General features: G+C 39.0%; 2 protein-coding genes across 2 annotated transcripts in view; both read right to left on the bottom strand.

Moving 5' to 3' along the window:
• Positions 1-385, bottom strand: part of LYPD1 (LY6/PLAUR domain containing 1) — a 17,929-nt gene extending 17,544 nt beyond the window's left edge. The window contains exon 1 of the mRNA XM_019472173.1: positions 219-385. Within this exon, the coding sequence (XP_019327718.1) occupies positions 219-385 (167 nt within the window). The remainder of the gene's footprint in view (positions 1-218) is intronic.
• A 1,456-nt stretch (positions 386-1,841) lies between these two features.
• The window catches only part of NCKAP5 (NCK associated protein 5), a 467,588-nt gene continuing 453,106 nt past the window's right edge, over positions 1,842-16,323 (bottom strand). The window contains exon 21 of the mRNA XM_019472169.1: positions 1,842-2,123. Within this exon, the coding sequence (XP_019327714.1) occupies positions 1,842-2,123 (282 nt within the window). The remainder of the gene's footprint in view (positions 2,124-16,323) is intronic.

The following is a 16,323-nucleotide window of genomic DNA, read 5'->3' as shown; positions in this document are numbered from 1 at the left end:
GGTCAGGGCCGAGGCGGCGGGAGGGGCGAGGAGCCGTCGGAAGGCCGGGGAAGCGGGCAGCGCCCGCCCCGGCGGAGGGGAGGGGAGAGGCAGGCCGGGGTGCCGCGGCCGGGTCGTCGGTGCTGGGACGGTCTTTTTCGCCCTGCTGTAACCCAGCCTGAGGAGGTGACTCGTCTCTCTTCCTCGGATAACCACGTATTTCTCTTTGATCGTTTCACAGCCTTATCTGCAAGTGGAGAGTCTGAGTTGAGCTGAAATGGCTTTTTAGTCGCCGTGTCGCGAACTCATCTAAATGACTGACTCTTATCTCCACATGCATTATTCTCGGAGGACGGGAGGCCAGTCGGGTTGAAAGGGAGGCGGTTGCACGCAGTCCCGTACGCATTCGCTCTCTGGCGCTGATCCCCTTCCTGTGCCGCTTGTTCGGCTGTACCCACGGCACCCCCCTTACCGCCTCACACCAACCCCCTCCAAAAACCCCTCTTCAGGCACGCGTATGCAAGAGAAGTTTTATTTACGAAAGATGTTTCAATCGAAAAAAAGTCGAAAAAGACGATGCAGGTTTACAGAGGAAATCACTTAAAATATAACAAATTGCACAAAATATTAACACTGATCATACGATATTTCAAAGATTAACAGGCATGTGCTAAAGAAACGGTAGAGTCTAGAAATATCCCAAATATATCTACTTTACAGATCGCTGTACAAAAAGCAGTTATAAATACTTCACATCTAGAAAAAATACACAGAACCTTTGAAATAGACTTTCCCTTACATATAAACAACCTTTGTAGAAAAAACAAAAACACCCAATACAGGCCAATCCCCCTGCTCCTAGATATGTTTGAACTAGTACTGGTTAGCACCAACATCTTTACGTGTGTCACAAACAGGAGTCGAGTTCTGGTTTTTAAAAATAATTTTAGTGTTTACACTTTAATTAAGACCAAACGGGGACTACAAAAGATAACGCAATATGGTACATTCATAATTTGATAGGAAACGAGTACAGAGGAGGTGGAAGTAAAGAAACTGTGTTGCAGTCAGAAGTAACGGGGGGGTTGTGTAGTTCTCATTCATACAAGACTCCCGTTCGTGTCAGCAGTGAATTACCTTGACCCTGATCTTTCAAACAGTTATGCATGTGATTTATGAAGTCAATACCAGCAGTATCAGGCCTTTTAATCTATTCATTTTCTTGCTATGTCAAAAGTCAAAACCCTTCCGAAATAAGACACCTGTTGTGAAGTTGTAATAACCGAAACGCACATTTCCCTACAACACCTGTATGGAATTGCACTAAAAAAAAAAAATAAAATAGGTCTTGTAAATGGGAGTCCAAGAAAGTTTATTACAGACAATTTGGCAGGCTCGGGTTTATGGTAACGCAGTGTTTCTACATACAGTTTTAAGACTAGAACAATTATAAATCTTTTTAAAAAAATCTACTAACTTTTCTTGTTAATATTAACATCAATTTCTTTAAGTTAGTAATCTGCCATTACAGGAGCATAGCACCAATTTAATATTTATTGCTGTCATTTATCCCTACAAATATATTTTCCCAAGATATTTACAACTGTACAAATATTCACAAAAGTGCAAAATTAAGACTTTATCCTGTGTAACCGTTCGTTGTGTTCGGTGTCGAGTCTCACGCGCCACGATGACTGCCGTCTTGCCTTTCTTATTGCTGTGTGGTGAAAAGTCAGAACACCCTGCTGTGAGTACAGCGATTTGGAGTGAAAATTTCCAACAACCGCCTCTTCTCCCCCCTCGCTCCCCACCCGCCTTCAGCTCTGTTACGTGCCGCAGTCACAGCCCACTGGAAAGCGTCTCTATACATCGTTCGAGCCTTGGCTGGCGCAAGAGGAGAAGCTATCGTATAGAGAATCGCTCAGGGATTCTAAATTGTCCACGTCGTGCCTACCCGAGCTATTTAAGGAAGCTGCTTCTTTCTTTCCATTTTCTTCCTTTTGTCCTTCAACCTTGTTCAGACAGTTCTTCTCTTTTTCTAATATAAGTACGTTATTGCTGTTAAATTTATTGAGAGACTCCAGGGAAATTTTAGATAATCTATTCTGGGAATCGTCTTTTGTTTCTTCAGTTTGCTTCAATTTCTGTAATAAGTGAGGGAAATATTAGAAAGATATTTCTTATAAAGTTATCCTACTGTACACCATTAATTACTGTCTTTCCAAAGTTCACAGGGTTAAAGGAAATAGATTGTTAGATGCTTAAATATCTGTTATAATTCAATAGAACATTAATGTCCATTTTAGTATAAATCATAACTTTAATGTTTCTGCTGAGACAAATAGGACTCCACTTACAAAACAGTTAAGTGCTATTGACGTCTTAAGTAGCAGATCCTGGGTATGCATGTGTTAAGCATCTCCAGCATCTTCACAGTAATTTACATCTTCTTTACGAATACTTTGGGGGGTATGTTTAAACGGGTATTTGTCTAAGTAGAGTTTGGAGTCTGCTAAAAAAAAAAGGTGCGTAGACATGTTCAGAGGAAAAAAATTGCATTTTCCATAAATAACAGACGCAAATGAAACTTGCTAGAGAATAACCTCACATTTTGCATGTGTAAGCCTATTGATTTCCATGGACCCAAACCCTCTCTAATAGACAAGAAAACAAGACAGGAAATTATACTGAACTGGGCCAATCCCCACAGACCAGAATCAATCAGATATTGGCCAGGCCAACTCGGAGAAGTGGTGTAATTCTGCTGGAACACCGGACGATGTATTAGCACATTATATTAAAAACACACAGTAGGATTATACAAGAGTAATTTTATCCCTTTGTTAGCTACAGGTATTTTCAATCAGAGATCTGACCAAGGAATAGTTAGGGAACTGTGCAGGGAGCGGTTCAATAAAAATGACCTGCCGTTCATATACAGGGTGTTTCAAAATCTGTGTAACTAACTCCTCTTACAGATAATATTGTCACAGAAATATGAGATAACATTCAACATTTTACAGGACTCTCGGAGAGGCAAGATGCAAGAATTCTGAGATACGCTGTCAGAGTGCAAGCCATTCCTCATTTTTGGTATTACCATCAGATAGCGAAGACTGAATCAGTAAATTACTGTCAATCCAAGACATTAATATTTTGGTTTAGATAGAAAATGAAACGGTATTTTAAGCACACTGAAAATATAGCATGGCCAGATGTATGGATGATGTGGGTCATTACATACGCAGTTGTAAAGGGTCATTAGAATTTTTTGAAAAATTCAAGTTTCAAGTAAGTTAAACGTTGTGCATGCTGTGCCGCTTAACCCTGGAAATCTTGGGCAAGAGGAAGACAAATTGTTACATAGTTTGATCGCTTGTTTTTATGGCTCATTAGATAAAAATCGAAATGCCAGCCCAATGACTGTTTATGTTGTGATCTTGTTGTATTTCATATGCTAACAATGCCTGGATTAGTTTAGTATTTTTATCAAATGTTTCAAACAATCTTAAGCAAAGCAACAGGAGATGCTGAAGTCTTAGTAAATGAAAATTTTCTGTTTGGTTCATGAATTAATCTTCAGTCTAAAAGGTTTTAGGGGATGTTATGTCAGATTCTGGTTTTAGATGATAGTTAAAACGAAGGTCTTCAATATCTGTGATTACAATGTTTTCTGAAATAGAGGAATATAACCCATGGTAAAGGGAACAAACACAAAGTTAGGACCCTTCAATATAAATTCTCCACAATTTCAGCTTAAAATGTTCTTCCCTTTGCCCTCATTTAAAATACTATACAGTATTACTGAAACAGTTGTTTCACTTCTCTGGAGGCCAGATGAGAAAATTCTCAGACATGGCATCAATAACATACATATTAGCACTTTTTGCTCTTCAGAGTACTAAACCTAAAATACGTTATTACATGACAGATGAAATGATTTTTCTTTGTGTATATTTTTCCCACTTCATAGCTTTTCTTTAGATAAATTGAATGTGGCTGCTTAGCACAGACTTGGGGCTGCAAGAAGTCAATACTGGTGTTAGTAAGGTCTATGATAAAACTTTTATTGATTCAAATGGAGCCAATTTCCGCTCTCGGGTAGGAGGAGCAGAGACACCTAGAGTATTCGCTGCACAGAGCAGTCCAGATGAAGTATCAAAATAAGAGTAGGATCTTTGGCTGGCTGAAGGATAGATTTAAACCACAGGACAGGCTGGCGTGAATTCAGTGGTATATTCTGCATATAAGTAGTATCAATAATTTACTATACCCTACAAGCACAACCTAGGCTACAATCCTACTTTAATCACACCCTAGTTTGTAATTTAATATAAGGCTAACAGTTTATAAAATATATTTGAGAAACCGCAGGGAACGAAAGTATTCCCTACAAATTTTAAGACAAATCATTGAATGAAATGAAATTGAAGTGAAGCGGTGCCCATCAGTGAAACCCACTGGCAAAAGATACATAGAGTAGTGAACAGTACATCTACGATACATCGAGAATTAGAGGCAAAACTAATTCTAAAAGTTGTTGTAGCAGAATTTATTACTAAAATAGAGACAGAATTCAGAAATAAGTTATGGATATTTTTTGGACATACATTGTCCTTTTTAGATGTCTTACTGCCCAGTTACATCCTTTTGTAAGGAAAAAAAAAACCTTTTCCTTTCTTTAACACATTACTGCAATAGTATGCAAGTATGCAAAGGTAATGCTTGTGTGATGTGGAAAGCAATATTTTGCGTTTTTTCATTTGATGTAAGTGTAATCTGTTTGGCGACAATACACTGTTTCAGGCTGCCTATTGCTAATTTTATAATCAGGTAAGAATGTGGGGTCATCTGGATGGGACTTTTGGTAGGGAATTAACATTCTAGAACTGTACTCAGGTATCAGAGGTACAATATGTACAATATGATCTTATCTCACAATTTTTTGAGTACAGCTGCACTTAAATCTGTTAAATTTTCCGTTAAATCGTATATGGAATAAAAATATATTTGTAGTTAGAAAGTTAAAATATGATATTCTAGTCTTTGACACATAGAAGAAAACTCATTCACAGCCTGAGCTCCATGAGCAAAAATAAAGAAAACTTTACGCAGAGATATTAATGTAAGAATCTGCATAATCAACAAATAATTTTCTCCCACAGTAACAACATGATGTGCATTCCTAGACTTGAAAAGTCAATGATAATTTCTTTAAACTTGGCATATCAGAACAAATGTTACCCCAAGTTCTTTAAGAATTTTTTCTGTAGTTATTATAGATACAATTTGGAAAAAAATACCAGAGAGTATTTATTTTGATTCATCCTTAATTACATTTCTTATTTTTCACGGCAGTCACAACAGCTGCTAGATGAATCAAAAGGCAAAACCAAAGCAACTATTATTAGAATTTATTTGATAAATTGTGTATGTGGTTAAGTAGTGTCTTTAGTTTTGTTCATGTAGATTTGTTACTGACTTCACCAGAGCCACAGATATAACAAGGAACAAGGGTTAGCCCAAAGATGTTAGTATTGTGCATTTTAAAGTAGTTAGTTCATTAATGCATTTGAGTCACACTAATGTGAATCAGTAGCTTTTCCTGCAGATAGGAACATTTGGCAGCAGATCAGATGCGTTTTGTATCCACGAGGAATGGGTGAGATTTGGTAATAGTGTAGAGAGCGCCTAACCTCTAGGTCATGGGTTCCAATCAAATCTTTCCTATATTAGTAGTGACTTTCTGCACAATGAACAGGTGGTTTTATCACCACAGGAAAAAAAAGGACTTGGTGATTTTGTTCAGCGTTGCTAGAAGAGCTAAGATGGCCCCAACATTACGTGCTTGCTCTCAGCCAGGATTCTTCTCAGAAGTGACACTTAAAGCCCTTTCAGCCTGAAGGTGTTGACTTTGCTGCTGACTATTCTGCATCTGTTCTATGTATAAATAAGGTGTCTGCTGCATTCGGTGTGGTCACTTACATGTTTTCCTAAGTATTAACTTAAGGGAAAAGGTAAAAAGATGTAGTCACAGATTTTGGTCTAAGCAAAAAAAAAAAAGGCTCAGTGCACAAAAGGACTGTGATTTTCACAGTGCCTCTGTAAAAGCATTGGCCCATCATCCTAAAGCAGATCAATGTATAGCTTGTTTTACTTACACTAACTATATTTTTGTATAGAAAATCCATACTGTTACAGCCTTAGGGTATGGGAGCATTTGTTGTTCTACTCTGTGTAAGCGGAGAGCTTCCCACCACTGGTGTTTCTTAGCTAGTCAGTACGCGGTGCGTTATACCACCTGAGAGCAGTGACTAGTTGTCAGAAGAGGAGAAACTCTATCTGACATAATACAGACATTCATCATGAGTCACATCACTTTGAAATAAACTCAGGAGTCATGAATCAGAATAATGTTTCCTTGTTGGCAACATCCTAAAGGGAATAACTAAAACCCATTAGCGATATAATAAAATCTGGCATGTCACTTCAAGCACAGCAAATTAGGAAAACAAAACTAGCCTGCAGTTACACTGATACATTATAAGTAGGTGTTATTTCTACATTAATACATCAAATTACATTTTTTTTAAACTTTAAAAATGAGAGGTTACATGTGGGTAGAATGCATTTTCAGCGCTGTGTGATCAAGGACCAGTCACAACTGCAGCTGTTCTGAACGGCTCAAAGGCTCTGCAGGTCTAACAGGAAGGAGCAGGGAAGGATGGGCTGGTTCACAGGTACACAGGACCCCACAGCTGGCATGCAGAAAGGAATGCAACAGCAAGTCCATTTTTTCTATATGCTAACATGCAGAAGCTCTGATTGCCTGGAGGTCAGGCTATGCTTATAAGGCATGCCAGAGCCCAGAATTAGCAATGAACCATTCTGCAGGATAAATGTGTTTTCCAGCTGTCTAAGTTTAGTTAACCAGCACTTTAAAGGGCTCAGAATCAGTTACACACAAGAATAAAATGAACTTTATTTATGTCTCTCATGCACTGGGCAATTTAGTTTTTAGATTAACACAAAGGCAAGAAGGGCATTGCTTCAAGTGAAGTATAACTGCAAAACACTATTGGGTAAAAACAACTAAATTGCTATGAGAATTAAATATAGATCAACAAAATCAATACTTAATTGTATAACTCAAGGTCTTTCATTTCAGATCTGATCTCTAATAGGAGATACAAAGTATGTTCACTTTTTAGTTATTATTTAAGACTTTATTGTGAGGGAAAAGAATTTTCTAGATTTTACCTTTTTAAAAACTGTTAGTTACTTTGTCTGCATATGTTCAAGATAACTTGATCCCACAATGCCACTGTTTCTATTTTAAATTCAGAGTTTTACCAATTTAGATATCCTCTAGTCCTATAATTGCTTTGTATTTATGACACAATGGGTCTAAGTGGGATATGCAGTTGCAGCATTACATAGGTTGCTCATATATAACCCGTTTAGTAGGACATTTTTAATACGTTCACAGCTTCTTGTACAATAGGTATATTGAGATACAGAACAGTATTCTGATCAGAGATATACTGGTGTAACCAGAAGTAACTTCCCACTGAATTCAGTGGTGTTACTCAACGGGTTTGCAGTAGAAAGGTGTAAGGTGAAAAGGGTTGGTTTTGAACAACCAGGTAGTAGCTTTCCATCAGCTAGCCAGGACAGAATGCAATGGTAGACTCCGTGGAAAGTGAATAATCTCCAGATCTCATTTAAACATCAGGTGGACAGGTAACACTCTGCAGTGAAAATAGTTGTACAGTCACATCCAGGAAACTACAAAGGTGAAAGCTGTAACTGCATGACCTCTGCTGTATTACAGCTGAGCTAAAAATGTGATGTTTGAACTTCTTTCTCTTTAAAGCATAACCTTAAATAATAAGCTAAGCCTTGCTCTCCCTTGTATATTGTCAGAAGCTTTCATCTATTTTCTGGACTGACAGTAAAATAATTTTTGAAATAATGAATCACTTTTTTCTACTTGAGCAGAAATCCCACGATTATTTTGCTGTAGCAGACAATGACATTCTCAAAGACACACCATCAGATTTTCAAGATAAACAGTAAGTGCCAGTTTCTTGGGAAAAAATGCATTGATGTGAAGTATTTTTAAGTTCATTAGTCTGTTCGCAGTTTATAGGAAAGCCATATATACATAGGTTCATATCATCCACTTATGGCATTATGGGTAATATAACAATGACAACAGAACCAAGGCTTGCCTACTGTATTTAAGAGTATAACAATCTACAAATATATTTTAGTATCACAAGGACAGCATTTCTGGTGATCCTGAATTGTAAGTAAATTACCTTAGAGGAAATAAATCTGATAAGCCTGAACTGTGTATGATTCATAACTGTAGATCTGGACAAAACAGCTATTGCTTAATGAATGGGTGACTGAGGAGTTGAGACTTACATTGTCTATAGCTTGAATTCTTGCGTGGTTTAGGAGATAAAAAATAGTTTAGTGAATTGAGCCTTATGCTTTCAAAAGTCTAATTTTCATAAAACGATGAGATGACTAGGTACATTCAGCATTCTAATGCCAAGAATATCCTCCTCATAATTTACAAAGTATATGATTATTTTCTTGATATGACAAGACCGTTTGACCTGATTAGGTATATACCAACACTCTTTGAACTTTTGCATAACTTAATAAACCAGGATTTTCAGGTCCCAGTTTCCAGGTCAGGTAAATCTAGCTTTTTACCTTCTGCTCAGTTGTGAACTGAATGCCACAAATGTGGTTGTTTTCTCATAGTGCCTCAGAATGGCCACTGGCTGCCTCAACTGTGCATGGACAAAGTTTATTTAAAACAGAATAAGAAAATATAGTTCTAAGTGGCAGTACCTTGCAAAATGGCCACAATGCAGGTGCTCAGTCAAGTGTGTTGAGGGGATTTATTAAAAAGAAAAGCAATTAAACACCAGTACTTTCTCCAGAAGGTAAAGCAGGGCCCCACTCTGTTCACATTGGCAGAATCACCCATTTTGCTTCTCACAGAGGGAATGTACCCTAAAAGCAATGCTTACTGCAGTCAGAGGCTCATCACAAGGCATTAAGGAAGAAATATCCATGGTGAGAAAGAAAGCCGACACTCAGTTTTTAGAACCTGATAGACTGAAAATGAACAAGACATGCGTAGGATACACTTTACTTTTCAGAGATTCTTTTAGCTCTACTTGTAGAGGGAGTTAGATAACAAAATTGTTCTGATTTTCTAGTGATGGGGAAAAAATCACAGTGAAAAAAAATTCACACTGAAAGATAAGATTGCTGACAAAGTTATTGAACTCAACCATTTGAAGTTCAATACTATTTCTTGACAGAATTATGTTGAGGGTTATGTTGCCAGTGGTAACCTACTGAATGGCACTGGGACTATGCAGTCCTAAGTAACTTCACTGTTTCCATCTTCATCAGACTGTATTTCACTACACAGCATTTACATATACAGAGGTTCGTCCTACTGAATGAAAGCAGTTGTCCTCACCTTGATGAAAGTATGGCTGATTGTTTCAATAAAGAAGGGGCTTTATAAAAAAAGGGCTACAATTTTATCCTAGATTAGAGGTTTGGAGGATTTTTTTTTTTAAATTGGGACACTTACTCAGAACTGAATCAAGAAGGGGAAAAAAGTAGTTTAAGAAAGATTTTTTAAATCTAATACAAAATGTGGTTCTTAAAGAGACAGATTCTATCCCACATTAGACTGTAGCAAAAATTTCCTCTCAAACTCAGTAAATACAGGATCGTACTCATACAACATATAATCTCACTGACATTTTCAGTAATCGGGGTCATTTTTCTGTATGGCTGAACTATGCTCAGACTACTGTTCCTAAGTATTAGCTGTGTTCTTACCTGTCTTCATCTTCCACCTTTGGCTTTTCTGAACAAGACTATTTATTTTGGTAATTACAAAGACACTTATCCTCTCGCTCTCCAGTGATGTCTGAGTTCTGGCCTGTAATGTCTGTATGTCAGTCACCCAGCATACTGATGGAAACGGAATTGCACTTCAAGACTGTACTGCAAATGGTAATTGGTAGTGGGAAATGATTTTCCACACTAGTAATCCTCTCTTTTGAGTACTGGACTAGATTCACTTCACGTTAGCCTGTGACTATCCAAGGTACATCAGCTGACCTAAGGGCAAAAAGACACAAGCAGCAGATAGAGAAGGAGCAATGTTATGTGGCAGCATCAAGAGCAAATCAGCAGTACGAAGAAACCATGTGGAAATAATTCTCCCAGCTATGAAAATTGGCTTGTTGGATGCACTAAGAGGGCTGTGCTGTCCGCAGGGGAGTTCAAAGAGTATGGATCTCTGCTGGAAGACCTGCAGAGGAAAGAAAGGGAACGTCCCTTCTTACAAGTTTTAAAGATGATTCACAGAGGTCATTTAAACAAAGGAGTGAGCTCCACAGCGAATAGTTTTCTCATTTTTAGCCTTTGAGGAAGACAGTTGGGAAGAGACAAACAATCTTTGCAGACCCATCAGTCCACCTCTGCGTGACTGCACATTTAGCCATTGTGGCAGGAGCCTCCATGTTTGTGTACATGGTGCACACACATCAGAATGATACTTCTTCCAAGCTCTCACCAAGCAGACATACAGAGGTGATAATTTTCACATTTGGAAGCAGGATCTTCTTTATTCTTAAAAAAATCTGAATTAGCATGCTTAAACCCCACCCCAAGAAAATAGTTTATTTTAGGAGCCTGAAGTTGTCATTTTCCTTTCCGCTCCAGATTTTAATCAACTCTCTATGTATCAGAGTTTTTTTACCTCTAATGAATCTAACCAAAACCCATTGCCCTTTCTCTCCCCTTCTGTGACACCTGGCCTCTGGAAGGCACTAATGAAACCCACCAGGTGTGCCCTCCTCTATAAGGATGTGGATACCACCTTTCCTCAGTGAGGGCTAGGGGATGTGGCTGGGTGATCATGCTGCATGTTGCACTGGTAAGTGCTCCTGGAGGCAGCCGAGGAGGAAGAGGCTGTAGCCCAGGTTGCCTTCCCAGTAAACCTGCTGCAGCCTGAACTATATGCATACTGTTTTCTGACCCTGTGCAGTGAGACTACAAAAGTTCCTTTGTAATCAGAGAAAACTGGGACAGGATAGATGCAAATAATGATGCTGGTTACATGACAGCACTTGCCACCTCTTCAGCTAACATTATGATCTGCACAATTTCCAGTAGTGATTCAAGCAAAGCATGAATTGCAGAATGGAAACCTATGTTTAAGTTCATCCGCCATCAAATCCTACATAACAGTACAGTTATTTCCATGTACTTTCTAAATTTATGCAAACAATGTATTTTTGCTGTAGGGCAGAATATTTTGAGGGACAGAGGCACAACATGCACAAAAATCTGAGCAAGAGTTTCAGATATAGGCTGCAGAACCAAATTAAAGTAGAAGGATAAAACCTCTCTTGCAATTTTTTAGTTCATTTCAGTACACCAAGTTGTATCAATAAAGAGCCCATAGTATAAGTCAGCTAGAAACTAAATGCTATGAAGGATGTTCCATTTTATGTCGTTTGAATTTGATTAGTGATTAGTCTTGCTGGTTAAACCACATGGGAACAGAAATCAAAGTTTCTCTACTGCGGCTCTGTAACAACTGGAAAACGTTGTTGGCTCATGTCCTGTACCATGATGGGATATTAACCTAAAATCTAATTAATCTATGAATGAATTACGGTTCTAGAAACATACTATATTATAATCAATTTTAAGTGAGTTCCTAACAGAAGATAAGATGAAGAAAAAGCTGTAAAATTACCAGAGGTTGATAAATTCTGTTTACTATGACTGATGATTTTTATGGAGGGTAATTTTACAATCCATCAAACTTTCGTCAGTTCAAGAATCATGCTGCCAAACGTATGCCGTAAATTAATTTTTAAATTTACATATTTATTAAAAATCTTACTGAAAACAGCAGGAAGTAAGCCTTGTTTGAATAATAAAATAACTTGTTATTCTACTGGAAAGAAAACAAAAAATAAACAATCAACCTTCTATTAAGATGATTTTATAGTAAGGCAATAATTATAAACAGCTACATGAATTAGTTAACCAAACAATGTATTAAATAGCCAACCCAAAATTAATCAAGAATTAAAAAAACTGTTGGAAGATAATCAAGTAAAAAATGTAATTTAAAAGCTGAGAAATTAATGGCTGAGTTTCAGATGTGCTTGAGGACATGTTTGTTAACTCAGGCCCACAGGCAGGAGCTCCCAGAGTCCCTGTGAAAGCATGGGGAGCTGCAGGTGTCTGCCTGCGTGGCTTCCCCACTCAAGGTGCTGAAGAGGAGAGGAGTGTTAGCAATCTTCCCGTGCACGTGGCCACAGTAATGTGCCCAGTGTGATGTGCTGCTGGCTCAGGAAATCGTTCTGTGACCCAAGCCTACGTTTATTCTCACAGAACAGGAGTCCACTGTAAGAAGGCGTTACAGCTGCACCCTGGGTGCCTCCCGCTAAAAGCTGAACAAGAACCATAGAAACATCTGCTGAACAAGGGAATAAACAGAGACAACAAAGGAGCAAAGACCATGGCACGTGGTAGGATGTGGCATAACCCATGAGGAGAGCAAGAACTACTTCCCCACCATTTATACAAGGAAGGATGAAGAAGTGTGCCAAAATGGTGGAACTGGGAAGCACAGTGATATAATCTGGGGCAAGTAAGGCACCTCAGAGACCAGCCGAGCAGAGTTCTTGGTTGTGTCTACTTGCAAGGCCTCATTTCAATGTTACCCATCAGTTATGTTACAAAGATTTTCTGCTTCACCTTTGACATATTACTCCGCTGCTGTGATTCCTGTGCTGTCCATATCCCACAGACATGCTCCTGGTATCAAAAAAGCACCAGAGCCAGGTCTCACGTCCTCATTGTTTCCTCCCCTGGTCTCACCTCCACAACTGCTGCAGTTACCTTTGACCACTACCACCGCTGGGGCCAGCCATTCACACTTTTAAAATGCCTACTTTGCGCGTACAAAATACATAAGCCATCCTGCCTGCATCCATCAGAAACAAGACTTGCGTTAACTATAACAATTGTGCTTCCTTGCTCAGCCCTCTCACTTGTCTCATGAGAGACCGGGGTCAAGGAACAGGCCTTCTCATTTGATTTACGGATTATGGAGTAACAGCTGTATGTTCAAATACTGCAGTATGCCTGGTACCTAAGAGAATCCGTGGTGTTTGGGGTGTCTGCCATGGTTACCAGAAGAAAGCAGTATGCCTGTGCTCGTGGTGACAACACCGAGAACAGAAACAGGCTAAGATTAGATTCAATAATTTAGCCAGTGGACTAAAATAGATCTTGATGGAAAAAAATACAGATTGTAACTAATCTCATGTTTATCAGACAACTCAAGGATATAGTCCTGGCCTCAGGACTCAGTAACCGTGTGGATTAATCCAAAAGGAAATGAGACACAGGGCTACATGCAGGGAACAGGCAATTAATGTCATAAATGCAGATTGTAGATGATATTCCTTTGCCCAGCTCTAAAGGATGATCAAAAAGAAACATTGTGAATTAAGCAGAGTAATGCTGGGCACCTAGATGACCACTGCTGGAGATGCAGATGGAAGTTCCTACAGCCAGGAGATTTATGAAGTGTTCAACTTGCCTCCTCACAAAATTAAAGCAGTGATACACATTTTGATTAATACACATATCATTTGGCTGTGATCCGAGGAGAATTTTAGTTAATTTATGGGTTTAGATTTGTTTGTTTCATCTTTTAGATACAAGTACATCTGCTTCTGGTCATGAGAACCTTTATCCTACTTTGTGATTCAGCCAGGCATACAAAATGTCTCTCACTTGGATCTGGTAGGAGGCATTAGTGGTTGCAAACTCTCTGTGAGGGGCACAGCCTCTAAACAGAAAGGAGTCAAGGACAAGTGTGCTGGACAGACCTTTGCCTTTCCACCATTGCCTTCCCTGGATACCAGCAAGGTTCAGGTTAAGCAGCTAACAGGATCTAAAAGGCTGGTAAACATTTGTGCTGAGTCCACCTGGGCTATAAAAGTCCCCTCTTAGAATGTAAGGTGTTATTGTGACAAGGCTTTGGAGGCTTTTTTGGAGAAAGGAAGCACAGTGAAAATATATATTGGGAACCCCAGTTCTGTGGGGTCTGACCCCCCTATTTGGCTGTGAGAAAACCTTTGTTGGGAATGATTAAAGAAGGAATTCGGTGTGAGGAACCAGGACAGGCTCCTGTTCCCACAGTGGGCTTCCTGCAGTGACAGAATAATGTAGTATTTTTTGTATTGATTTTGCTACAATTTGTGTATAAATAAAGAAATGTGTATGTGAAGTGATAGCCAGCCACATGAATGGATTTGTTGGACAAATGCTTTAGAAGATTTATTGACCTTGGCAATACAGAAGTGTTACTGCAGTATTAACACTGCAAACTGTTGTGAGATACTGGTAATACAGAACATGTTCCTATGCCTAAAATACAGATTATAATATTGTTAATATAATAGGCCACTAGGAGGACTAAAATACAACTGGAATTCATGCAGACACAATATAGAGCTAACATGCACTCATTTTTTGAATGACCAAAGATGATACAAACAGGAAACTTGGATAAAAATACAGAATAAAGCAGTTCCCAGGCCCTATTAGCGAATGAGTAATTTGAAAAGTGTTGCTGAAAATGAACAGGCATTTGATATTTATTGGAATACAAAAAAAATCTTTAAAGTCTTGATTTCTTCAATATTTTATATTATTCAGGGTTCAAATACTTGTAAGAATGGAATAAAAATTTCCTCCGTGCGCAGACGTTGTTAGGAGCCCTGTATGGACAGCAGGACTGCTGAAGGTGGTATAGTTCTGCTCATGCAAAACTCTTTGCAGGATCAGGGTGTAAATTTGCTTCTGACATTCTGAAAGTTCCTCAGCAGAGGGGCGATGTGTTTGTGCTTAGCCCTTGCAGTGCAAGATCCCATCTTGAGTAAGAATGCTTGATGAGAATATTAAGTGATAATGATTATTTGCTTAGCACTGCTATGGGGCCTTCAAAGCCCTCAAAGCAGCCTGCTAACAGTAGTGGATTAAATTCTAAATGCAGCTGGAAGGTATTATTTATATTCTTTATTTAAAAATGGGGAATTTAAAGCAAGAGAGGTTTAGCAATTTGGACAGTCAGCCAGAACATCACCCTGATCTCCACAGTCCTGCACTCTGAACTGCTAAGCTTTTTGTCACTATTTGTATATTTATTTTTTTCTTTGCAGGCAGAAAATTCTCTGTGGAAAGACAGAGGCCTGTATCGTTCTCCACTAGAGAGCATCTGAAATGCTCTTCAACATACAGGACCTGGCATTTTATCCCATGTATGTGGTAGTTAATCAAATGTTTTGCACTGACTTCAGTAGACTTTGGATCAGACTCTTGATGCATTAGAGATAAATTATTTAACTTACTGAGTTCCCCTAGAAACAAAATATTGAGCTGCAAACAAAGCTAACAAACACCAAATGGGATACCATCTGCTGCAATGAACAGAACATGACCAGTTTCCCCCGTGCTTGAGATTCTTCCAAAATACAATCTCAAATAGGTTTGTTAAACTCTCAACTGTCTCACAAAATTGGCTTAGCACAGGTTAGCAAATGCTAATGCCACCAGCAACAGCAAGCCAGACTGATATATCAATTGGAGTTGTCTGTGATTTTATTTCTATTGGACTGCCTTGTGTAAAAGCTCAGGGCTTCTTTGCTATCCAGAGCCTATGGAGCCTATGGAGATGTATCTGTTCGTGCCCTGTGTACTAGGGCCTATGGACACCGAGTAGTTTCTGTCCCTGAGTAAATATGAATGGTAATTATCTATATAAAGATGCACTCATAAATCTGGATTCTTTTATCGTTTGACATCCAGACTCCATGCCTTACAACCTGGAGGCAAAAGAGGCTCTGGAACTGACTGCCCCGGGGTGGAAACAGAGTCCTACCATTTGCCATGGACTGAGCCAGACTGCACTGGAACAGGGTGAAGCTCTGGAACACCTGCAGTACATTGATGACATCATCACGTGGGGCAACAGCAGAAGTATGGACTGAGCCAGACTGCACTGGAACAGGGTGAAGCTCTGGAACACCTGCAGTACATTGATGACATCATCACGTGGGGCAACAGCAGAAGTAGTTTCTGAGAAAGGGAAGAAAACAGTCCAAATCCTTCTGAAAGCCGGTTTTGCCATAAAACAAAGTAAGGTCAAGGGACTTGCACAGGAGATCCAGTTTTTAGGAATAAAATGGCAAGATGGAC

Source organism: Aptenodytes forsteri, unplaced genomic scaffold (genome assembly GCF_000699145.1).
Source record: "Aptenodytes forsteri isolate BGI_AS27 unplaced genomic scaffold, ASM69914v1 Scaffold11, whole genome shotgun sequence".
NCBI lineage: Eukaryota > Metazoa > Chordata > Aves > Sphenisciformes > Spheniscidae > Aptenodytes > Aptenodytes forsteri.
The sequence above is the reverse complement of the archived record's forward strand: the minus strand, read 5'-3'. Positions and strand labels throughout refer to the sequence as shown.